The sequence below is a fragment of the Anoplopoma fimbria genome, chromosome 15 (genome assembly GCF_027596085.1).
Source record: "Anoplopoma fimbria isolate UVic2021 breed Golden Eagle Sablefish chromosome 15, Afim_UVic_2022, whole genome shotgun sequence".
NCBI classification, from domain to species: Eukaryota; Metazoa; Chordata; class Actinopteri; order Perciformes; family Anoplopomatidae; genus Anoplopoma; species Anoplopoma fimbria.
In genome coordinates, this window is record NC_072463.1 from 8,967,807 (window position 1) to 8,993,255 (window position 25,449).

The following is a 25,449-nucleotide window of genomic DNA, read 5'->3' on the forward strand; positions in this document are numbered from 1 at the left end:
AACATCTTTATCTTATTTCACAAAATATGTTGTGATCTTAGTAAAGGGGCACACCTCGACTGGAAAAACGGGCTTTATTGCTCTCTTCACACGCACTGAATTTGGCAGGTTCAGGCACATTATCTACAAGTTGGCGAAGGGAATTCTGGGAAATGTAGGAAAGCACCAGAGTAGTTCCCACCCTTTTTATCCTGTCACAGGTTAAATTTGGATTTTGATAAGGTTAACCAAAGAGAGATCTTTTTTCTTAAATTCTTAGAACAATTATCAGGCCTTCAGAGGTAAAAACCTATCCAGAAAATAGGAAAAAATTAGAGTAGGGATTCCTTTTTTGATTGCTCTTTTTGAGTTTTCTTCCATTTTTTTGGTAGATCTTGTTTATCTAGGGTCCAAAGCAGAATGTAATATTCTGTGCAGATTATAAAGCCCCTTGAGGCAAATTTCTGATTTATAAATAAAATTGATTTGACTTGAATACAATCAGAGAAAATCAACATAAACTTGTGTAGCAAAAATATGGTGTATCATGCTTCCTACCCTGTTAATCATCTCAAAGATCTTCAAATTTATCTAGCGACCACTTTATGGAGTCTTGACCTCCAGGTTAGTAGACACTGAAATATCCTCTATACTCTATATCCCAAAACCATACACAGAAAACAGAAAACTGTTAAAAGTTTGTTGGTTTAAACCTGCCTTGCTATGGAGAACAATCACTTCAATTAACTTTCAGCTGCCTTGATGGATAATGATTCACCCAAATGTCAACATTGTTCTAACATCTTCAAATTTTCCGTGACAATGCTTAGGAATTTTGATTTACATTGATAAGACACAAAGAAAATCCTCTTTTATTTAAAATTCATTAGTCCTAACTCACAAAAAGGGAAAGCCTGTTTTCACAAAAGGAGGGGGGGGGAGAGAAGGAAGGAAGTGATTGCTAAGTGCTGGAACAGGTCCCACATCTCTCCAAGAAGCCAATGAGCTCTGATAGAGAAATTCCAACAAACTGGCTGATTGGCGCTGCAAAAGGATGCCATTCAATTAGAAATGAACATGTGAATGGAATGCTTCTGAGAGGGATCTGGAGTGATGAAAAATACAGGTTTGGCATGATTGAGCTCAAACCTGTTTGGGGATCGCTCATGTGTGCCTTTGTGTACATGTGTGTGTATGTGTGTGTGTGTGTGTGCACTCTCCCTGATAGGATAGGGGCTTCGTTAGGGTAATTACAGCTTTGCTATGTAAATAAGCCTGTCATAGAGGAGGGAGACACACCCACCTCTTTTTCAGACCCAATTAACCTAACTCCCCTGGAATTTACATACCTAACAATCTACAGCACACACACACACACACACACACACACACACACACACACACACACACACACACACACACACACACACACACACACACACACACACACACACACACACACCAAAATCAACTCCAACACTATTGCATGCACACTTTCATACATTTTATTAAAGTGCACATATACTTATCCATGCATTCATGCTTTTACCAAACTTTCTCTTTCCATACAGAGTGTCTATGTATATGTGTGTCTGTGTCTGTGTGTATGTGTGTGAATAAACTTGAGTCCTTTTGTGTGTTTTCCATCCAGGTTGAGGCGGTAAACTACAGCTAGCCAGGTGATATCTAAATGCATAAGGCATCGCCGCGAGCTAACTGGCTGCTGGAGCTGTGGTGAGCAGCATCTATCATCTGAGGCCGCTGATGAATGTCTGTCCTGAGTGGCTCTGTGGCTTAGTGAGGGGAAATGAGTCATGGTGGAAGGAGAAGGGAGGAGGAGTGGGGAGGTGGGGCAAGGTGGAAGGACGAGGGAGAAGGGGCGCAAGGGAGAGGATAAAGCAAAGAGGTAGTAGGATTGGAGAGAAGAGAAAAAGAGTGGGAGTGATGAAGAAAGAGAATGCTGAAGATAAAGATGGAGAGAACACAAATTAAGAATATTCAATAAGACTGAAGGATGGAGATCCATTGGGAAGGAAATTAGAGGAAGGAGAGAGGTGAGGAGTCAGACGAAGGAGAAAGAATAAAGAGGGAGAAGTATGAGGGTGGAGAAGCATGAAGAAGGAGACTTGAAGAGGGAGAATGGAAATGGAGGAAGAAGAGGAAGGGGGAGGAGAAAGAGAGAGAGCGAGAGAGAGAGAGAGAGAGATGAAGGATGTTGGTGCATGAGGAAGAACAGAGGGAGATAGTGGAGAGAAGGCAGGAAAGTGGGTCAGAGGAGAGGACGACGATGTGGAAGAAGAGGAAGAAGAGAATGATGAGGCAAGATGGAGAGAGAGATACCAGAGGGAGAGAGGCGAGAGAGGGATCATAATGGAAGTTTGGAGGGCAGCGTTGCCAGGTGCCAAAAACCAAATAACAAACCAAATAGGACTCCAGAGTTTGCAAAGAATATGAATCTGTGCCAAAGGTCTGCGCTGTGGTTCAGAACACACACTTTGCATGTCAGCAAATTGGGTTTACAGGTACAACGTTTAGTGTTATACACCATAGAACAGAAAGCTGTTTGATACTTAATGGAAGTTGTGAAATGCAATCACAAAGAGTTTTAAAAGAGGTTTAGCATCTCACAAGATCTCAGCAGAGATTGCATTATTAAGGGATGATCCAGGGTCAGCAAATACCTGTAATACATTATTGACAAAGTACAATGTAGAAAGAATAATCAGGCTGCTTCTCAATCAGTTTCGTGCCATTTCACTATTTTGGGGAACAAACTGGAATCCAGGTATCCATCTACATGTAATGCAAATATTTACCGAATTTCCTGGAAAAATGGGCGAAAAATGCAAATAGTTGCATGTTAGGAGTTGGATTATCGTAATAAATGTCTTGGGTGGGATTAAACCTTTGCAGAGGAAGAGTTGGCACAACAAGACGATGTTATTAAAGAGCGTTTAAAGCGTAATTGGAAGTTGTGAAATACAATCACAAAGAGTTTAAGAGATGTAGTTAGTGGCTCAAAAGATCTCAGCAGAGATGTGATTGCATTATAAAGGGCAGATCCAGGGTCAGTGAATATACTTCTAATGCATTATTGACAGAGTACAATGTACCAAGAATAATTGGGCTGCTTCTTAATCAGTTTCATCCGGTTACGCTATTATTGGGGAAAAATCGGAATCCTGGTTTTCATTGAAATGTAATGCAAATTTTCACCGAAATTTCACGAAATAATTGGAGAAAAAAAAAGCTAATTACTGCGCGTTTATATATTAGGAGTTGGTTCATCGTGATTAAAGGCTTGGTTGCCATTAAACCATTGCAGAGAAAGAGGGCACAACAAGACAATGTTAATAAAGAGCGTTTAAAACGTAATTGGAAGTTGTGGAATACAACCACAAAGTGTTTTAAAAGAGGTTTAGTGTCTCACAAGATCTCAGTAGAGATGTGATTGCATTATTTAGGGCAGAGTGAAGGGTCAGTGAATATACCTGTAATACATTATTAACAGAGTACAATGTACAAAGAACAATTTGGCTGCTTCTTAATCAGTTTCATGCAATTACACTATTAAGAGGAAAAAACTGGAAACCAGGATTTCATCTACATGTTATGCAAATTTTAACTGAATTTCCAGGAAAAATTGGAAAAATACAAATTATTGCACATTTATATATTAGGAGTTGGTTCATCGTGATTTAAGCTTGGTTACCATTAAACCATTGCAGAGAAAGAGGGCACAACAAGACAATATTATTAAAGAGTGCCAGTCAAACCTAAAACTGTGGAAGACGTGATAGAAATAAGGTATTCATGTTTGATTCATGTATTCATTTCATCTCTCTTAAGCAGTATTTAACAATAAACAATAAACTCTTCCAGGACAATGTATCCAAATACATTTACTTATGTTTATACTGCAACATTTATATTTATAGACTACTGCCTCTTTATCTGAACTGTTCACTCCCCTTTTTATGTTCACTTTAATCCTATGTTTAGTATATATATATATATATATATATATATGGCTACTGTTTTGTGTATTTGCACATTTTGGTATATTTATATCTAGTATTTAGTTTATTTATGTTCACTAAATGTATTGTAGTCACATTGTGCACTGCCTGGGAGTTTGATTCACCAAAATTTCACTCTTTATACTTATATATGACAAATATACAAATGACTAATACATTTTATTTAAAATTATCTTTGTCTGCATTCGGTTTTTTATGCACATATTGAGAATGTTTGGGCGGAAACACACTTTATAACATGTTGAAATGTTGTAATTTTCTATTAACAATTTTCTAAATTATATATTGTACATGACACAAAGGGTTTAGTTATGGTGCAACAACCCTGTTGGAAGGGGGTGTTTTTAGATGACGGAAGGATGTAAAGATGGATGGACAGGAATGAAGCAAAAATACTAACAACTTGTATCTGCTCATCTGCATTTGATGAAACAGAGAGAAAGAGAAAGGACACGGTGATGCTGCTTGTGTTTATTCTGTGTAAAGGAGGAAGAGCCAGTGTTCCCAGGGATCATTGGGTTCTCGGATCAATACTGGTGCTATGATGAGACAGTGATAGAGTTTGTGGTCTAGAGCTTAAAAGATATGGCTACACCATCACTTTCTCGCTTTCTCTCTCTCTATCTGTGAGTATACGTACAAGCCGGCTGAATTTGAAGATACATTTTGATCTCTCTGTTTTGGCCGTCTGTTCACAGTATAACGACATTTCCGCACCCGAAAATGTGGCTTCAGATGTAGCTTCAGATACATCTGAAAATGCTTGCGTCACATTTTAGTGGCTGGGAAAACCCAACTTTTTTGATGTAAAAAGCCTGTTTTAACCCTCTAATCCTCTGTGATTTTATTATTTATTTTTTGCAATCATCAAATTTTCATTTGCTAGACTGCGCAAATGCACACATTTCCCTTACCTTGTCAAGAGATAGATTTATTAGCCAGGATTAGTTACTACTCTACACAAATTCGGTTTTCTTTATTTGGACAAAGAAGAGGAAATATAACCATTTTCTTTTTTGGTTTTGGCATTTCAGTGTGGATGGAGATCATTACCAAAACGTTAATAACGTAAATGCTAAACAGCATTTTTCAAATGTAGCTGGTTTAGTGGGGACGTAGTCTGAAAAACACAAATATTAAAAGATTAAAAAGATGATAATGCTCAACCAGACCAGTTGCTGGTGATTATTTTCTGTATATGCATGAGCATGTTATTCTACAAGCACTTCCACATACAATAGCTTTAACTGGAACAAAGAAAATGGCGGAGGGAAGAGAACATTTCAAGCCGTTTTTCATACTCCGTCTAGCTCTTCTATAAGGCCAGAGTTTAAGTACAATTCAATGTATTGTAAACATATACCATATATCACTTGAAAACACACATTATTCTATGTCTATTATATCTTTAAGTACATATGTGTTGCTATACATTTCATTCAATAGTTCACCAAGGTAAATTCCTGCCATTTATAGAGATAATGTTCCTCATTCCTGTTCTTTCACATTATTTCCTTACTCTATTGTTCCTCTATTCTTTTATATCACATCTGCTTATCATGTTTGTATTCTCATGTTTTAAAAAAACCAAGCCCTACCACAGAGAATGTATTTTCTCTCTATCTCTCTCTCCCCCTCTCTTTCTCTCTCTCTCTCACACACACACACACACACACACACACAAATACATGCGCTCGTCTCCACACATACACACACCGCCGTGCGCACACACGCACACACGCACACAGACAGTCAGCTGTGCCCTTCCCACAGCTAGTAGCATGAAACAGAACACACTGCCTGTCCCTGCCTCACACACACACACACACACACACACACACACAGACACACACACACACACACACACACACACACACACACACACACACACACACACACACACACACACACACACACACACACAACACACAAACTCTGCAACTGCCCTCTACACACTCTTAAAGGGACATGACATAGACTTACACATCGCTGCAGAGAGCCGACAGCATACCTGGACACTAAACACACGTTAACAATAGCTGTAGTATTCTACATTTTAATGCTATTGATTAAAATGATGTGTGCCTATGAACATAACCCTAGCAAACTTTTTAAAGGCGAAACTAGAGCAAAGTGTCATGTGTCGTTGTCTGGGAGTGGCTGACATATTGAGAATGTAAATCATTCTGCCAGTTTTTTAACACCGAGGTAAAACCAGAACCTACAATGTGATAGTGTACAAAAAAAAATGTAAGTTCACTTAGCTGTTAAAACAATGGAAACAATTTTTGCATAATGTTTTCTTATTGGTACATATTTTATTAATCCCTTATCATTCTATTAATCAAATGGTCAGTTTGGCTGTGTACAGTTTGGATGAAATAAGTACTGATGTACTCAGAATGGCGAACACAACACCATAAAGATACTGTAATGTTAATGACCTGCAATTGTGCTGGGATGTAATGTCCTATATCTGAATGAAATGTTAACATTTAAACTAAATAAAAAGGAAGATCACTTTAAAAATCAAGACTATGATTGCGGCTTCAAATCTGCTCTTTGGTAAAGAAAGAAAATTTGGGAGCCACTAAGAAATGGTGAAAACTGGTCTGGGGAGCCTTCGCAAGAGCTTCAAATGATTACAAGTAAATAAAGATGAACTAAAAATGAACAGAGAAGTATTTTTTTTTTTCATCCATATTGTTCAGTTTGTCTTTAAGTGCTTACTAAAATTCAAAAACGTCTTCATCTTCTTCTGAGAACATGCTAAATAAAACTATTAAAGACGGACCTGGTAGTCAATGGACAGCAGTTTGGAAAAAAACAGACATGCATGCATAAACAATAAAACCAGTAGTTTTATAATCCGGTAATTTAATAACCTTAATGAGTGGTGTGCGTAGGCCGTCTGAGGTTCAAGTTATTAAGAGGCACCTTTAATTTGTGTGGAGTAAGGTGAAATGTTCAGCTGTCCCACAGGCCTACTGTAGGACAGGTACTTGAACTAAACACAGGGGTGACACTGGGGGGGCACTCAGGTGGGTATTTTGCCAAATCTATTGCCCCACTAGTGTGACATTAGGACAAAAATAAAACATTGAAACGTTGAAACATGATACAGGTATATGCTACATATCATGGTTAAATTAAAGATTTAGTAAAAGCAAATAAAAATAGCTCTCAGAATGAGTAAATCTGTACTGTACATTATTATATTCCTTTATTGATCCCAAACAGATAATAAATACAACATACATGAACACAAATGCAATGCAAGGCCCAAACTTAAAGGCCTCCAGAAGACAACTTGAACTTTAGCGAAGTCGACAAAAACTGAGAGACTGTGGCTTTAAGAAGCCCCCACTCTCTCACAACAGGGGGGGCGTGAGCTGAATCCAGGAACAGCGATTGAAAAAAAAAAAAAAAAAAAAAAAAAAAAAAGAGAAGCTCCACCAATGGACAGTTTCAAGTTCCCCCCCGGCTGAAACCCTGCCTGATTTGTGGGCAATGTTGGGGATGTAGAAAAAAAAAAAAAAAAAAAAAAAAAAAAAAAAAGGAAACCGGAGCAAAGAGAGCGCAAGGGAGAGACAGGGAGACAACACTAACTGGGTAGCTATGGAGATGGTAGGTTTTCCTGGTAGCTTTCTTTGACAGGTGTCGAGTGGGATAAAACAAAGTATCACAGCAGCCTCCAAGATGTACGGCAAGGGTAAAGGAGCCGTGGTCCCCTCCGACAGCCAGGCGAGAGAAAAGTAAGTACATTACTGCACTGTCACAACAGAGAAGCAGCCAACAAGAGTGTGCTAGGTGGCTCAACTTGCTAACTGATGCTCAGCAGGGATCAGGCATGTTTAAGCAAGATATCTTCTTTTTTTGTTTTTCTTTTAGGTAACATACAAGCTTCAAACGTGATGTTTAAGTGGTAGTTTACTCGTTGTGTTTCCCCCCCACACACACACTTTGCGTGTTTTATTTTTGCATCCTCCCAACTACACAGGCATGGCTGCTAAGTTAGCTTCAGGCAGCTAGCTGCACTGCCAGGTTTCACTCTTTCTTTCTCTTTTTTTTTTTTTTTTTCTTAAATGCAAAACAAAGAGCGGATGTTTTTTTTGTTTTTTAGCGGACTTAAAAAAAAGTTGCACCTCTTTTTAAATGGAGAACATGTTTGTGTTTGCTTGCACACGTGTTTTCAGCAACTATTCATGTGCACTTTGCAGCATTGATAGGGGAGAGGAGAGCGAGGGGGGGAGAGAGAGATCCCACTTTAGTTCCATCTCTCTCTCTCTCTCCCCCACATCGCCCCAGTTGCGAGGAACAATGCCTTTGTAGCTTATGGCTGACTGGCTGACTGACTGACTGGATGGCTGGCTTTTTTTTTGTGTGTGTGTGTGTCGCCCCGCAGAAAGCAGCAAGTAAAAATAGAATACAGCTGTTTGTGGCACAAAATAGAACGTTGCACGCGTTCTAGAACTCTTCAACGTTCCACGGCTGGCTACATTGTATCCATGCATGTGTGTGTGTATATGTGTGTGTGTGTGTGTGTGTGTGTGTTTGTGTGTGTAGACTCGCTGCTACGATCCCCGTTTGCACAGCAGAGAGAGCTGCGCCTCATAACTTTTGTGTGGCCCGGTGCACATTTATCCCCCTCAGTCCTCCCCGAGTTTTGGGGTGAATGTGTGCTGCTGATATAAACTGCTTGTAATGGCCACCAAGACCCCTCCTCCCCCCCAAAAAAAATAAAATACAAGCTTTTTATTGCTTGTGTTTTGTCAGGAAGCTTAGGTTGGTGTGTTAGCTTGGGTGAGCTGTAGCCCTCCGATCCCTTTGTCTGCACGCAGCCGTCTCTCTCTCTCTCTCTCTCTCTCGATGCCTGTTGTTCGCTCGGGATAAAAAACACGTCGCGCGTTTACCAGCAATTAAACAATCTGCAGTGGGGGGGTCAGATACAGATCAGAAGCATACAATTCCAACCAACGTGTTTGCATCGATTCTCAACTAGATGCCAGGATCTGCAGGCAACTTGCTTTGCTGATAGTCACCGCTAACAAAGCCCCCCCAAAACCCAGGACCTGCACATGCTTTCATTAAACTTTTGCTAGATGTGAATGTTTTTTTTTAAAGCTCTGTGAGAATGTGTAAAGGTAGCTCATGTTACACTAAAGCTGAATAATCTAGAGGTAGATAAGAGGTTAGATCCGCTCCCCCCCAAAAAGGGGAATGCTCGTGGCTTTATTCCTCCCAGCTGATGGGGTTGAACACCAGCAAAATGCTCACTCTGACTTGCTGGACCAGTCCGCAGATGGGGGGGAGACAGAGTTGTCATACTTTTGTATGTTTTGAATTTACAGTATCAGGCCCCTCTCACCCTTTTAAGCTCCCTTTGCTGTGTTATGAACCTATATTCTTTATTATTTTTCCTCTATGCATCACTCTTCTAATGTCTCTCTTCATCTGCTTCCTAACTCCTCACTTCCCATCCTTTTGCTGCTCCTCCTCAAAGTCCTCATCCCTTCGCTTCAGTGTCGTTGAATTATTGAGGCAGACTGAAGCAGCTGCTCTCAGCTTTGCATCAGAGTTGAGGAAGACGGAACAGAAAGAAGGGAGACAGCAGAGAGGGAGAGAGGGAGATACGGTGGGCACAGACTCATCCATGTTTAAAGAGGGGGTTTTGTCCCGGGCCCCAGGCAGGATGTCAGGTGTGACCGGTGGGTGTACGTCGGGGTGGTTTCTCTCTCTATGGGAGGGTATGCACGCTCTGATGTCCCATCTTAGGACGTAAGAGGGACTCGTGTGTAGAGAGGTCAGGAGGTCACCTCATGTGGTGTGATGCTGGAAGTGCATTTTGTTTCAGCTTGACCACAGATCACAGCTTGAGTGTGATTCCTGCTATATGTTGTAAAACTTCAGTTTCTCCAGGTCATATAACCTTACAAACTGGGGAGAACGGGTTGCTGGAGCTTCCATTCAGATGTTTTACCTTGGGTTATGAATATAATTTCACATTCTCGCATTCAAAAACCACCACTGCTTTTCCATTTTCCTCTCCATCCTTCCTTGATCGCCCCTCTGATCCCCTGCTCCACATACCGTTTCTTCCTCCATAATAAAGGGGCATGCCCCCTCTTATGTCCCAGTTAAAACTGATTTTTCTCCTCTTCCTTTTCTTCCCTATCCTACAGCTGCTCCTTCTTCTCCCCCCCTCCTCCTCCTCCTCCTCCTCCTCAAACTTCTCTTCCTTTTCTATGAGCTGGCTTCTGAGCTTTAATAATGCAGTAGGCCAGGTGCACGCACACGAAGCCCCTTTTGCAACCCACACAAGAACACACATACACACACGCACCACACATAAAAATTTCATTGAAGGCCTCTTGGGGGGGATCTGCAGTATGATCCTCGTATCCCCCAGACACAAGACAGAGTCCTCGACTATTCCCTTTTAGCCAAACTCTTATAGAAAGCTGCACATGTGTTAAGCAAGCCAGTAAAACCTGCAGTGAACGGGGAGATGCAAACGGTATCAATATTTCAAGCTCTTGCTGTATCTTAAAGCTTCCTGTGAGCCTTTGCCAGACATTTAAACACTGTCAAACTCAGTATAGTTACAGGAAATCTATATATTCTTTTATGTGATTAGTAAACAGCAAAGTGAAGAGGTAAAATAATGATTTGTGTGTGTGTGTGTGTGTGTGGGGGGCCCAATACTAGACTGACCTGCAAGTGGCAGTGACTTACACTCTACACCAGCGGTCACACAGAGCTTTGTGACCTACAAATTGCCAGGAGCCTCAGAAAGTGGTCAGATTCCCTCGGCTAAAGTGGTGTGTGTGTGTGTGTGTGTGTGTGTGTGTGTGTGTGTGTGTGTGTGTGTGTGTGTGTGTGTGTGTGTGTGTGTGTGTGTGTGTGTGTGTGTGTGTGTGTGTGTGTGTGTGTGTGTGTGTGTGTGTGTGTGTGTGTGTAGCCTCTCAAGAGCGTCATTTGTACAACAACCGATCTGTCCCACTGTCTGTATTGAATTAAGCTAGAATGTAATCCTGCTGTTAGATGTTGTTGTTATCTTTTGCAGTATGGTAGATGCATTTAGGGTTAAGTAATATTTTTAGCCAGTTTAAATCACTCTGGGCAGTACAGACTTCAGGCCACTTCTGCTTTGTTTGTTTGTTTATCTGGATATCTGCCCGCTCATGTATGTTTTCTTATCTTGGTGGCTATCTGCGAGAGGGGAACACCATCCGCTATTTATTACCACCCGAGCAGGACGGCCCGCTGTACACAAACAGAGACTCGTGCGCTGCATTGCACGTTGTGGCTACTATCACTATCATACAGGCAGGGCTACTAAATGCAAATGCACAACCTGCAGCTGACCTGTTCATAGTACAATACTGATGTCACACGGAAACCTTTGGTCAGCACTGTGGTTCGATATAAACTATAAAATGACAAAGAATAACATAAATACCAAGCAAAGTTGCTATTCTCTGTTGATGCTCTGTCTTTTTTTTCTTATTTTTTTAAAACAAATTTGGATCATTTCAAATGTCAATAACTTTAAAGGACATTTCTATCCACAATGTACCACAAAACCTGATTTAACAGACCTATGCTCAGTGCAGTTTAGGAGGTAAATTATGATTCTAGATCAGATGCTGTGTTGACCCATTCAACCACTGTATCAGTCTGAAAAGGGGGATATACTGTATAATGACTAGCAGTATTTAGTCCGGGCCTATAGACAAGTTTGGTGCCTTTAATGAGAGCCTGATGTAAACAACTCTATCCATAGTTGTGTCTGATTTAATAACGTTGTCCTACTTTGTAAAAGTATGTGCCACATGCCTTTTACTATGAGTGTGTACTCATTAGTATGTGGAGTGCAGATTGCTTTGACATTAAAGCAGAACTGATCATGTGTCACACTTAAATAGTAACTTTGTTCTTCCGGATTAAGATCTTTTGCTATGTTAAAAACAAATTTGATCACACAGTTCTTAAGGAGCGTGTATGTAAATCGGCCAGCTGCCACCCTGCCTCCTGTGATGTTGTTTAGAAAAAATGTCCCCTGACCATCGGCTCCGTACTACAGTCGTTGTCTATTTGCCTATTCATATCTTCGACGGACTACTTTACATACTAACAATGCATATTTTAAACGCATTTGCATACTATAAGTAGTAAGAACTGGTCTGACACGTATCGTATCTCCATCTCCATCTCCATCATTACATACCCCAGCAGTTGTTTCTGTTGCTCCCATGTGTCCGCCTCATCTTTAGCGTGATTCAATCATTTAGCAGAAATAGTAGCTAAATGAGTGTTCTTGCCTTTAAAATGTATTTGTTTTTGGTTATTTACATAGGGGGACACACTCAAGGGTTTGACTGTATACTAAATAGAATAATGCCATTGAGCATTGCATTCATAGCTTAACCACGTAAACGCAATGTGTTTGTTATATTTTAGACCAAGAAAAGTGGAAAATTCTCATATCCATCATCAATCTTTTTCGATTATTTGCTTGAAAATGACTTGAATAAAGAATCGACCAATCCAGTTGGAGTTTTGTCGTGTAACAAATTCCTAATATTCGCGCCCAAACGGTCTGTTCGAAGGAAGTTTTTGCAAAAGAGGGTTTTACCCTGTTGCTGAGCGTCTTATGCCTCATTTCCATTGCTTGGTTCAGCGCGATTGAATCAACTCGACTCACTTTTGGTACCAACTCGTTTTCTATATTGACGATTTTCTCTGACCAGTCAGTGGTCGACAGTGTTTTACCTCCACCTTCTAGTATCTGTTCAGCTCAAGAGTACTAGGTACTATCCACAAGTTTTGCTAGTATATTGGTTAACCAATGAAGAGTGAGTTGTGTTAAGTAAAGATGTGCCGTGCAGTGGAAATGATGTCTTCATTGGCAAATTAAAAACTGTTATTGAAATTTAATTTATTTAAAGCGATGTAATAGTGAGAGCCCATCAGCCTCCTTGTCCAAACTTTTATTGTCCAACGATTTATCATCTTTAGAGGCTTAAATGGACTAAATTTGCTTCAATAGATATCACCTTCATCCCACCATTCAACAGTTCAAGGGAGCGTAAATAAGCGTTCACTGTTAAAAAAACCAAAAACTGCATAACAGCCTTATTATATCAAAACCATTTTTCATTGATCAGTCCATCGGCTAATGACGGGGACTCTGACACTGAGCTACTGTCCTTCTCATTAGGACCTTATGAGGACTGCCTGCTCTGGGCTCACCGAGCGCTGTCATATCCACGCTGCCGGTCGATTGATGGTCCATTAACAGCCTATTAAACACAACTAAGTGAAGGCGTTAGGAGTACAATGTTGGGCCAATGGGGGTTTCCCACTCCACAGCATGGCTCTTCTGTCCGTTAATAGACCCTGGTGGATGGCTGTTATCAAGTGTGGACCGCCTGTTATAATAGTAATTTAAAAAAAAAATCGAGGCAAGAGCTTTAGAAATATTGTTGAAATGAGTGGGAATGCCATTGTGTGCAGCTGTATTTGATGTGTTCAGTCAGCAGGTGTTTATTTTTTTTCAGGTTCTGTTGTGTTTGAAAGACTTTGGATGTTTAGGCTTGGTAAGATGCTCATGGGCAGCAGTGGCAAATGTTCCAAAACCCATGAACCTTTTAGAGGTACTCGTGAGATTCTACTTCTGTTCAGACAAAAAAGACTCCCTTCTTCTGTGGCAGAAGTTTACAGTCAACCAGAAGCTATCAAAGTGGAGGTAACAGCACTGGAGGTTGCTGACTGGTCAAACTCAACCCCCTCGGGACAACATCAGCTCGTGTGCAGCATTCATTCATACAGCAAGCAAACACTGGCTGTTGATGGTGTTAATGCGAGGACTCGGGATGGGAAGCTCTTAATGTCATTGATGTTTAAATTACATTCATGCAGCTGACTTTCTCATTTATTGAAAAAAACTTTATTGAGCTTAATCCTTTCCTGCTGTTTTCAGTCCCTTGTGCCCCCCCCCCCTCTGCATGTCTCTTTTCCAGCATCCATTCAAACAACATAGTCACACAAAAGTAAATTTACAAGAGCAGCCTGACTATGTTGTTATTTCAAGCTCAAACATGAAGCTACTCTTTTATATTTTTTATTTTAATCCATTCTTGTTTTGTTAATCCCTAATGTTATCTGCCCCTGGAATAGGTCTTGACCAATAGCTCAAGGGCTAATGTTTTATGCGATTATTTAGTTGAATATTGCTGGTGTGCTTTTGGTTTTGAATGAAGCGGGCCGCCCAAATGAATCTAATCTGAGTTGCAAAATAGGGCGAATTAAGTACAAATAGGAAGAGTCTTGAGAACTAAGGAGGCTGGATTCGGTCATTAACCTTTTTTTTTTTTCCTTTCTATTTCAGGTTAGCATTATACGTGTACGAGTACCTGCTACATGTGGGAGCACAGAAGTCCGCACAGACCTTCCTGTCTGAGGTAAGATGACATCAATCTCTGTAACCAGTCTATAAACAACCAAGACAATCATTGTTTATGCCTTCTTTTTTATTTTTTTTTATTTTTTTTTATGAAAATTGCTTATCTGGCTGTAAGGAGAAGAGATAAAGAATTGATGAAAAATCTCCAGCAAAGAAATCAAACACACGTCACATGGGATGATCTATGAATGTAGAACAGCTTTCCTCATTAGTAAACTTGTACGTACTACAACACAGCTATACTGAATGTTTACAACAACTTCTGTTGTCAGTTTGAACACGAATACAGAGTGAAATGTGTTGCATACATTTTTCAAAAGGAAGTCCTATAAAGATACAGATCAAGGTGAATCTTCGTTTAACAACAACGGATGCAGTGGACATTCCTTGACGTCTGTGGACATTTTAGTGTTTGTATTTCCTCCTAACAGACAGGCTAACAGTAAATGAGGATATGAATTCCCTGCATCCAAAACAAATTGTACGTGTTAAAAAGGGAAGCAGAACAGAGACAGAAGGAAGAGATTCAGGGAAGATGGAGATCGACAGAGCCAGATAGATGCCCTCCTACCACGTCCGAGGCCATTGACAGTTTGAGACTGACTGATTATATGTTCTTAACCTCTGGACCTGCAGACGTAATCCTTTCTCTAGTGGCCACAAGTGACTCTCCTCTCCTCTCCTCCAGATTCGATGGGAGAAGAATATTACATTAGGGGAGCCTCCTGGATTCCTCCACTCGTGGTGGTGGTAAGCGTCACTTTCAGTTTTCTCTTTTTCTTCCATGTTTGTTTTGAAACAGTAAGCATATCCATTTTTATCTGCGTGGGTGTGTGAACAGTTTTTTAAAGTACATGTCTTAAAAGTTTTTGGTAACTTTAATGAAAATAACTTTTTGTGACACTATATTGTGACAGAATTACATGCGATATAATCTTTGAAAAAAAACAGGCACCTCGGCCTCCTTTTTAAGTATTCCTAATGGCATTTGCAAGATTTCACTGTGCCTGAAGAAAATCAACCAATAAGAGTCGTGGAGTCGCTCAAGGCAGCTGTCAATCACTGCTTGTGAAGCCTGCGAACTCCGATCAAACTTTCAAACTAGGAAGCACAGATCAAATGTGAATATTGCCTCTTTCTCACCTCAAATGTTTTCAGAAAGATATTTTTGTGTTTTGTTAAGCTGTAAAATTAGAACGTTTGCTCCAGCCGGTGGGCGGCGCTTGGTTTGGCTGGACTGTTTCAAACATGGTGAGCAGGCCACAAACTTTTTCATTTGGCAGGTGATAGGTGACTCAAGTATTTTTTCGTTAAAAAACATTTGAGGCGAGAAATAGGCAATACAGTAACAGAATCTCGATTCATATTTTTATTGATCAGTTTCTGGAGCTGTGATTGACAGCTGCGTTACAGAGACTCCTCGGCTCTGATTGGTTGTTTTTCTTCAGGCATGGTGGATTCTTGCAATGTCATCAGGAGCACTAAACAAGGCAAGAAAAACAGGTTGTTTTTTTTCTTAAAAATAATCTGTCATGCACTAATGTCAGGATATAGAGACAGCTTGAGAATATATGAAAAAAAAAATATTTTTGATTTGTTGCCAACTGTAGCTTTAAGATGTTTATCCCCCCACACATATCTTCAATCATGAACAGTAACATCCATGGTCTGAAGCTCAGGGAAAAGCCATAATTCAATCTTGAAAACATTAAGCTCATATTTAATATAAATATTAAGGTATTTGTGTCATTTATAAATGACCCCATTTTGATTTAATTGGTGGTACTCGCCTTGAGTCATGATTAAAAATGACTTCCATAGGTGGGAGCTCTAGCAGAGTCTCAGCCTTGGGGTTGACCAGACTCAGCGAGGGCGTGACCCCCTCCCTCCCCGTCGTCTCCCCTCTCCCCTCCTCCAGTTCTCCATCCTTCACCCCCGTTCCTGAAACAATAGATCCAGATGGTTAGGGAATGGACTCCCCCTCTATGCTCCCAGCCCCCTCCTCACCCGCTCGTCACCCTTTGTGTGCCCCCTACCTCCCACTTTTCTTCTTTGTTCACGTAGGAGAGGGATTCTTAGCAGATTAACCCGTTGCATTCCATCTTCCTTTGTGTCACCTCCTTCCTCCTCCCCCCCCCCTCCTGTCATTTCTGCCCCAGGCTAAGATTTGACCCTGAGGGTCGTCACCTTAATCGCCGATCAGCAGTTTCACTTGTCACTGTCACCTGTAGTTCACAGTCACTCTGTTTACAAGAAATCAGGAGGAAGCAGGGAATCACACATCACGTTTACTGCCTCTATAAATAAACTTTTTACTGTAAATCCCACGTTGACATGCAACCCTTTTATGAACCCTTTCAGGGGGTTCTCCCTAGAGACCGACAAAGGGTTGTACCTAGAATCATCTGTAAAAGGATTCACCAAGAATCCCCTTGAGAGGCTCTACGGAGAACCTTTCTATGATGTAACAGTTCCGCCAAAAACCCCCTCTGGAGGTTCCACCCAGAACCTTTCCACCTTCTTATGGTGCTAACAAGAACTTACCATATAGAGAGCCCTTTTTTATAGTCCATGCATTTCATCTAGAACCCATCCAGGGTTCCCCTGTTGTGGCTCCTAAAGGACAATTATGGTTCACAATCACTGTATTTGAAGTGTGTCTGCTGGGAGGATCTTTTATCAAACACGGTTTCAAAATCTTCCAAAAGTTTTTATTTTCTTCCAAAAACGATTCTTTGAATGAAATGGGTCTCAATTAGGGATGTGCATCTCCATCAGGAGGACGATGCGATACACATCTCGATGCACTGCCAACGATCCGATACATTCAAGATACATAAAAGCAGCTACTAATGCGATACGATACGATTCACCCCTATTGCGATGCAGTGCGATTCGACACGATACGATTCGACACGATGCGATTCAACAAGATGCGATTCAACAAGATGCGATGCTAAATAATACAATTCTATGCAATTTAATATGATACATAATGATTTATTTATTTGTCAGACAACAAATCAGTAACCAGGTTTCTGACAAAAGAAAACATTTATGTGTATGTGTGTAAGTGTGTTCTGAATGTAACATTTTTGTTTGTCAGACAACAAATCAGTAACAAGGTTTCTGACAAAAGAAAACATGTATGTGTAATGTGTATGTGTGTATGTGTGTGTATGTGCATAAGTGTGTTCTGAATGTAACATTTTTTCACTATACCTGACAGTCACAACACAGTTTGCTTCATCCTAAACATGTGGATCAACTGCCTCACACACTAAATTTAACTAATTTGTCCTATTTTCAGGTTTTTCTTAAGGAATATGAGTTGATCCACATGATCAGGATGAAGCAAACTGCATATTGCATGGGTCTTATCCAATTTTCCATCTTTCTTTGCAAAGCCAAAGTTTTGCCAAACCTTGGACTTATTGCAAGCTTTAGGGACGTATAACTCCTCATCAGCCATTGTAACTCTCCCGAACACTCCTTCAACTCGCGCGATACTTGGCCGCGACACTTCACGAGAATCTGCCACTGACAGCAGTGGAGATGAGAGCGCGTTTAGGAAACAGTTAGAGAGGGGGAATCTAGAAATATACAATTGTACCGGATTATACCGATGCAAAATTTTTAGGTACGATGCATCGCGGTTCATCCCACATTGTATCCGATGCACCCATTTTTGATCCGGGCCATCGCATCGTGAGCTTTTATGACGATGCATCGGTGCGAACCGGTGAATCTTCCCATCCCTAGTCTCAATGGAACCCTTAGTTTTACGACGAAACCTTGAAAAACCATTTGCTTCTGAAGAAGAGGGTTCTTTAGAAGAAAGGGTTCTGGGTTGAACCTCAGGAAGAACGCCTATTACTAGGCATGGACCCAATTGATGTAAATGCTCTGAATGACCATCACATTAGTGAGTTTTTACGGCATAACGGATTGACTCAAAATAAACTACAGGGCCCATGTTCATCATTATTTAAAAAAAAAAAACTGTCATCCAGTGCAACTATGTGGCTCATTTATGGGTTTTAATAGTTTTTGGGCAACAATGGAGATCTGTGTCACAGAACAATAAAGCTTTAGCTACATAGACAATAATTGTTTGTAGGATCAATTGTTAATTTTGGTCTTTTCATGGGATTTGTTGACAATTGGAGGATACAGATTATCGCCAGCCTTATCTTTTGAATCAAATAAAGAAATAAACGTACTACTTGAGAACTTAACCACCTTACCTTTGCTCTCAAAGTGCGATTTAAAAACGCCCGGCAGAACTTGAATGAATTACATTTATTGCTTGTGTGTATCACCTAGTCCTCACCAGTTTTTTTTCCAAAGCTTTATCATGGGAAATAGAATGGTAATTGTTTATTGTATGACAATTTACTGATCCCTTTTAAGGTTAAGTCTTTTCACTTGCTCCTTATTCAGGATAATAAAAAGCGCAGCTACAAAACCTGCCACCGGATTCAGAATAGTTTCACTGTGTTGCTGAAGGCCACTGTACTGAAATTAGTATTGTACATATTACAATGGAGCAAATATTTAAGAACCTGTGGATGTGGAATTACAGATTTGTAAATATGCTCTTAAATAGTCTTCTAGTGTAACTTTTCACCTCAGGGGGGTGGCTCTGCTGAGTCAGAAGAATGAACGTCAGGCTTATAGAGCACCATCAGCAATATGAGACCAAGGACATGTTTTAATAAAAAGTAAATTAAGGAACAGAATAATTCGAAAGCATAATAGCCTGGGTGAATCTAAGGAATAAGTTTCTACTCTTGTTCGAGTTGGGACTTAAACATAGATATGTTTTTTTTTTTTTTGCACATATACAAAATATTATAAAATGAATAGTATACAATTATATTGTCTTTTATCTGTGGGCAAACCAGTCTCCTCCTCCTCTTCCTCGTCGTCTCTCCTTGTTTAGGCTTTTATTGAAAAAGCAGATAACTTTCTTGCCTGGAAGGTGCCTCTAAGCATCTCTCCGAGCTGATGTGTCCTTGAGCGACGCACTGACATCCTTATCATCTGTAGCTCGACCATGCACTCTGTCCTTCTTGTGGAATGAGGAAGTTTTGCTGATACGTCGGCGTAATCAAAATATTATAAATTCCTCTCAATGTGCTCAAACGACACACAATGGAGCTAAAGAAGACCGTAGTAAGCCTCCCAAATAAGAACATGTGTCTTTAGAAGTGCAGAGGTGTAGGAAGAAGTCCAGATGTTTGGGATTCCACATCCCCGTGCGCATCGCAGATTGCCACGACGTGAAGTGGCAGCCTGATTTAATCCTCTCGTTAGCCATGTTGCTGTTTCACTCGGTTTATAGCACTTCCGCTAAATCAATGCACAGAGACTGATTCAATTAAGGCCTCTTAGACAGGTAGCGCGCAAGCAGATAGCTTCGTGGCTGGCTGTGTTGTTTTTTTTCAATTACAGTGTTCAAATAGACTGAAACAAAAGCTGTCATGGAATCTGTTTATATATCCAGTATATGTGTGTGTGTTTGCTGTTGTTATTTACCCTTGTAATGATCAAATTATGAGCAAATACCCTCACAATGAGGCCATTATTTATTATTGTTATATTTGGCATGGTACGGCGGCATTTCTGTCTCAACCAAAACTGCAAAAACATGCTAGCCTTTGCTAGACTCCTGGCTGCTTAAAGCTAGGGTGGGTAATTTCTTTACTGTAATATTTGGCAAAACTGTCCTAATAGCCAGTCAGCTATATGTAGGTGAAGTGCTCTGAGAATATCTGCTCATAACTTTGCTCTCCCCTGCCTCTGTGGGCCGCACCCAAAAATTGCCACCGCTCATGTACACTTTGACCAATCAGAGTGAGGCTCCGATTCTCCGTTCTTATTGGCTGTGGGACTGTCCGGTCACCTTGGCAACGACGTTGGTGCGTCCCTGCGTGTTTCGTCTTCCTATCAATGTAACTGAATTCACATGAACGCGCATAACTGACGTTCGGTGGGAGGAGCTACAGCAGGTAGCGTGGCAGGGAGAGGCCAGAGAGCACGCGACGGAATCTCAACGGCTGTTTTCTCCAAAATCGCCCACCCTAGCTTTAATTATAGACCCACCCCCCCCCTCTTTTATTTCTTTAAAGTGTAACTTCAACTCCAGTCTTGCTTAATAAAAAAAAGAAATGCAAAAAAAGTGGGCGAGGGGTTGAGTGATGAAATCGTCGTCGACGCAGTGTCTTCAAACCTGAACGCTATAGTAGCTTGGAAAATAGCGATATGGCATAGGTCACTGAATTTGATGAATTTATTGTTTATCAAACCACAAATGAGACAAGAATTACACCCTGCAGCCCCTCCGCCTCACTCCACGCCACCCAGAGACTACTTTGCCAGGTGGAGAGCGTACTTTGACGGGTTTGGAGCGGCCAGCATCGGAAAAAATGGACTATCGCGGCTTTAGCAACTCAAATTCAGCCAGCGCAAAACCTTATGTCTCCGTCTCAGGAGCTGGGCTGTGATTGTAATGCTACACAGTGGTTACAGAAAAAGTTAAACCGATAGATTAGTCCCCGACTATCTCAGAATTGGCTTTGAAAGATTAGGGCAAAAACACGTTAAATGTGCAGTTACTCTTTAATTTCATTTATGTAAACGTCCTTATTTCTCCCCCTTTTCTTGGTTCATTTTTGTTCATAAAATAATGTTTTATCACCAATGATCTAATGTCTTCATATGTCATATTCCAAATTTCTAATGGTGCGATAGCTTTGGGTTACTTTTGGGATGGGAGTGTGTTAAAATCCATCAAACTGTATTTCATAACCTAAAAATCTAATAAAATTAACTTTGATAAAAAGAAATAGGGCCTTTAAGGGATTTAGTTTAACGGTTCATGTATCCTTTAGTATTAAAGTTAAGGTTAAAGAAATGGATGCAGTCAATGAGAGGTCCATGCAACTATGGTAATGTAAGTGTGTGTGTGTGTTTGAGTGAGTGAGAGGTTGATTGAGGGGGCGACACTGACATTGTGTCCCTCTTACAATAATGCTCAAGTACGTAAGAGGCAGTTTGAGAGCGCTAGGGAGATAGTGAGAGTGTGTGAATGGGTTATGAATAGCTGTTACACATTTGCTTGTATTGCTCTGTATGTTAACCTCTGACCCTTCCCTTCATTTCAGTGTATTCTGGGATTTGTATTGTGCGGCTCCAGACCGAAGGGAGACATGCGAGCACTCCAGCGAGGCAAAGGCCTTCCATGACTATGTAAGTGACAAACCATTTATTTTCTTCTCACAGAAAATCTCTCTCTCTCTCTCTCTCTCTCTCTCTCTCTCTCTCTCTCTCTCTCTCTCCGTGTGTGTTATTGTTTCTTTATTTGTCTGCCTGAGATGCACACACGTTAACACTCCACTTATTCTTATAGCGACATGTAAGGGGAATTATGAAGTGCCAGGTAGAGGATAGTGTGCACCTTTATGACATTTGGACAGGGAATATAATAATTTGCTGTACTTTCTCTAACAACTACAAATACCAGCTGACTACAAATTTATTTGACTACACCAATAATTATATTGACATCAAAATATTAATTCATCCCACATATTTGTAATATACTGCCATATTTGTGTAAGCAGTGAAGAGGGCTGTCAATAACAAGTGTGTACTTTATCGATAAATCGACTTCTAGATCAGTAGATTGTTTGGTGTATAAAATGTAAGAAAACGCCCATCACTATTTCCTAAGCTTCCTGAAGGTTATAAGTCCTCATTATTCAGTAACTGGAGCTTTGTAACATTTGGTATTTTTCCAACCCTAGTTTCTCGAGGAATTATGAGAGACAAAATCCTGATCTCAATTCTGAGACCGAGTGTCTGAGGACTGAGGGTGTTGTGTGCTTTACAGATTATAAAACCCCTTTAGGGACTTTTGTGATTTTTGGCTATGTAAATAAGATTGACATGACTTGTATGAGAAAACCAAAATTCTGGTCCTTTTTATTCAGACTTTTAACCTTTTTAGTAATAGTGTAAAGTTCTGTTTACACTGTTTTTTTTTTTTCTTTTTAAATATGTGTGTCCTTGAGGAATATTTCAATTCCTTTGGGCACTCTAAGAAGAAATTCCTCTTTTTCTGTGTCTTAATGCTCTCTGAGCTTAGAGTCAAGGATCAGCTATGAAATAACCTCTCTGGAGTTTGTAGAGATTCATGTATTGCCGAAGCACTCGTCATCTTGATGGCCACATGCTGTCACAGGTGCTTCGGATCCAGGTCTCTTGCAGAACAAGTCCCACGATTAACAGCTCCCCCACGCTGCCTAATAATAATAATAATAATAATGTAAATAATGTGTTTCTCCACTCAGAGGGGAAACTGTAACCGTATCCACTTGTGTGTAAATGTCATGTGACGTGATTGACACTGTGCGTCTGTCTTCAGCCTGTCCTCTCCTGTCAAGTGTGTGTGTGTGTGTGTGTGTGTGTGTGTGTGTGTGTGTGTGTGTGTGTGTGTGTGTGTGTGTGTGTGTGTGTGTGTGTGTGTGTGTGTGTGTGTGTGTGTGTGTGTGTGTGCAGTATAGTGTGGGGAGATAATGGAATAGAGTTCTAATCCGGTAATCCCAGCACTGGGCCGAGGCTAAGCCAGGGATTTATTTGTGTGTGCGCATTCTCGTGTGTGTGTGTGTATTTTTGGACGGGGGGGCATCTTTGGCAACCAGCCCATAGATGGAGGTTGGAGGGGCTCACACCGTGTGTGTGTGTGTGTGTGTAACTATATAAATGCAGATGGGTGTGTTACATGGTTGCCCGCTGTCTGCTCCTAACGGTGATAAAGCGAACGAGACGGGACCGGTTTAATTTTGGCTCCAGCCCCCTGAGGCTAGTCTCTGAGCACAGGTCCTTTTCTACTGGTTTCAAAAGAACGAGACGGTTAGAGGCATCGGAAGAAGGGAAAAAAAAAAAAAGAAAAAAAGATTTCACCTTACCTCAAAAGAGCTTCCTGGTCTTTTTGAGAATTGCTATATTGCAAGCCAGCATTTAAGAGGTATTATCACAGTTCTCTCTGCTGGCAGCAGACACGCTGCACAGGTTTATGGTTACAGTCAAGGCTACTTATTCAAGCTCTGACACTGGTTATAAAAGAAATGCAGGGGCTGATATCTGAGGGAGACGTTTGTTTATGTCAAGTTTAGTGTTTAGCATTGCTTGTATCCAAGTAGTTTCTTTAAGCATCTGATTCACCAAAGATGCAGACATACAGTGTTAAGCATTTGAAAAAGAGAAGATGAACTGCAGTTCTAAACAACAGACGTAATCACGACCAATGTTGTCTGTTCATGTTGTGTTATAGAGTCTTCATGTCTTCTAGTTGGCTTCTTTCAATCTGAACTGGCATGTTGTCTGCTGCACGAATAGACAGTGATACAGCTTTTGTTTTATCATTCTTACATGTCAAACATTGATTACTAAACTAGCTGGATTAGCTGTACTTATTATTGAATGATTTGCTAAGCCCTTTTTGTATCCATAAATTCTCTAACATACAATTTTCTTTATTCAATTTATAGTTTTTCAATTCAATCAATTCGACAAAGACACAGAATTGTGTTTGACATTAGAATTAAGTTTATTTCTTGAAAATATCTTGTAAAAAGACATGTCATCAAAGCCGTAACCCGACTGAGTTTCAGTTCTTTGTGGAAAATATCTTGGGCTGTTGCGTAAATGTGAAGCACTGCCCGACATTCTTTCAAGAGTTGTATGAGTAGTATTTGTAGTAGTTGTAGTATGAGTCAACTCCACATTTCAGAGTACTGACAGTTTGAACTGGTGAGGCGGGCTCCTGGGTTATATATGAGAGTGGAATGAGACAGAATCGACTGGTTTATGAAGAGCAGCTCCAGACATGTTTTGATCAGTGTGAAGAATACAAAGTTTACCCTCCGTGTTTTTCTTAGTTTCATGTTTTTTGAGAATTTGTTTTCCCAGCAAACCGTCGCATCAAAATGGGTAAATGTAAATTTTCAGACCTCTGGCTGGAGGAATCAGCCTTTAAAGACTGGCTTAGGCCAGTAGCTGGCAACAGCCGAGAGGGACCATTAATATTACCTGGATGGGGGTGAAGGCGGTCAAATCGCATATGGAGTGAACCGGTGGCAATAAGCCTGCCATCGACTGCATATTTCACATTGCACCCTCCTCCCCTTCCTCTATCTGGGATTGGTCTAAAGAAATTCAAACAAGACCGACATCACTCAAACTAATGGAAAAATTACCTTGAGGAATGTTACGACCTCCTCATCATCAGTTGTCATCAAAACCGGTTTGGACTTTTGTGCATAAAAATAGGTGGATGGAAATGTAGCCTGTCATGAATATGCATTTCTTTAAAAAAATGAAAAGCTCCACTTGGTGCATTGTTTTTACATAACAAGATATGTAGTTAAAATGCAGATGTGCATGCATGTACAGTATTAAATCAGCACTGTGAGTTTTCCTCTATTTTAATTTTTTTTACCTGCACTGTAGCTCCTCACTCCTGCTTTACACATCTGCCCACGTTTGTCACTTCTCTCACACTACTCTTTCACTCTTCTTCTCTCGTTTTTTGCATTTGTGCAGCTCCAGCGTGTTCCCATCGTGTTTCCTCTCCGCTTGTGGTTTCTCTGCGACACCCCCACATCTGCATCGTTCTTCCCTCCCCCTTTCCCCCCCCCCCCCACCTTCTCTCCTCCCACACTCTTTACTATATTTCTTACTCCCTCCTTCGCCCAACAGATCAGTCCGCCCCCTCTCGTCTCACTCGCCTTATCGCTCACTCCCTCTTTCTTCGACTCTCCTCCTATTTCCCTGTCTCTGCCCTGACCCCCTCCTCCCTCCCTCCCTCCCTCACCACCATTACTACCTCTGTTCCCAGGAGAAGATTGATTGGCTAATCTAGCTGTTTACCCACAATGCCTAGTTGTGCTGAGG

General features: G+C 40.7%; 1 protein-coding gene across 1 annotated transcript in view; it reads left to right on the forward strand.

Moving 5' to 3' along the window:
* Positions 1-7,569: 7,569 nt before the first annotated feature.
* zgc:110158 (uncharacterized protein LOC553590 homolog) overlaps positions 7,570-25,449 on the forward strand; it is a 36,620-nt gene continuing 18,740 nt past the window's right edge. Inside the window, 4 exon segments of the mRNA XM_054614651.1 lie at positions 7,570-7,774; positions 14,413-14,485; positions 15,176-15,237; positions 21,657-21,741. Coding sequence (XP_054470626.1) covers positions 7,719-7,774; positions 14,413-14,485; positions 15,176-15,237; positions 21,657-21,741 — 276 coding nt within the window. The 5' untranslated portion in view covers positions 7,570-7,718.